Below are 348 nucleotides of genomic sequence, written 5' to 3'. Positions count from 1 at the left end.
TTCCCCCCCCCCCTCTCACACCCCCTCCTCCCTCATTCCCACCCGGACTCGACGAGGCAGCGGTACTTGCTGTCGTAGGGAGATGATTGCTATTGTGGCTATTCTTCTTCTCTGTTTGGATTGAGACAACACTTCCCGCCGAACTTCTTCTCCGTCTTTCATCTGAAGGCGTTGCGTCTATATCAGGAGTATTGTTAGTATTGCGAGTAGGGGGATAAAGGGTCCCATCTGGAGATGTGCTTCTTCTCTCTCCTATGAAAGGCGGAGGCAACGCCCCGTTGTTACTTGAACGGCGACGATTCCCGACAGGCGACATGACAGATGAAGACCGAGACTTACAAACCCCTC

At 53.2% G+C, this 348-nt stretch overlaps 1 protein-coding gene across 1 annotated transcript in view; it reads right to left on the bottom strand.

The window, feature by feature from the left end:
- The window catches only part of CSUI_007426 (uncharacterized protein), a 4,751-nt gene extending 4,403 nt beyond the window's left edge, over window positions 1-348 (bottom strand). The window contains exon 1 of the mRNA XM_068067571.1: window positions 1-348. This exon is cut by the window's left edge and continues 2,815 nt beyond it. Within this exon, the coding sequence (XP_067920457.1) occupies window positions 1-316 (316 nt within the window). The 5' untranslated portion in view covers window positions 317-348.

The sequence above is a fragment of the Cystoisospora suis genome (genome assembly GCF_002600585.1).
Source record: "Cystoisospora suis strain Wien I chromosome Unknown contig_3927, whole genome shotgun sequence".
Classification (NCBI taxonomy): Eukaryota; Apicomplexa; class Conoidasida; order Eucoccidiorida; family Sarcocystidae; genus Cystoisospora; species Cystoisospora suis.
This window is presented reverse-complemented; position numbering and strand designations above follow the sequence as displayed.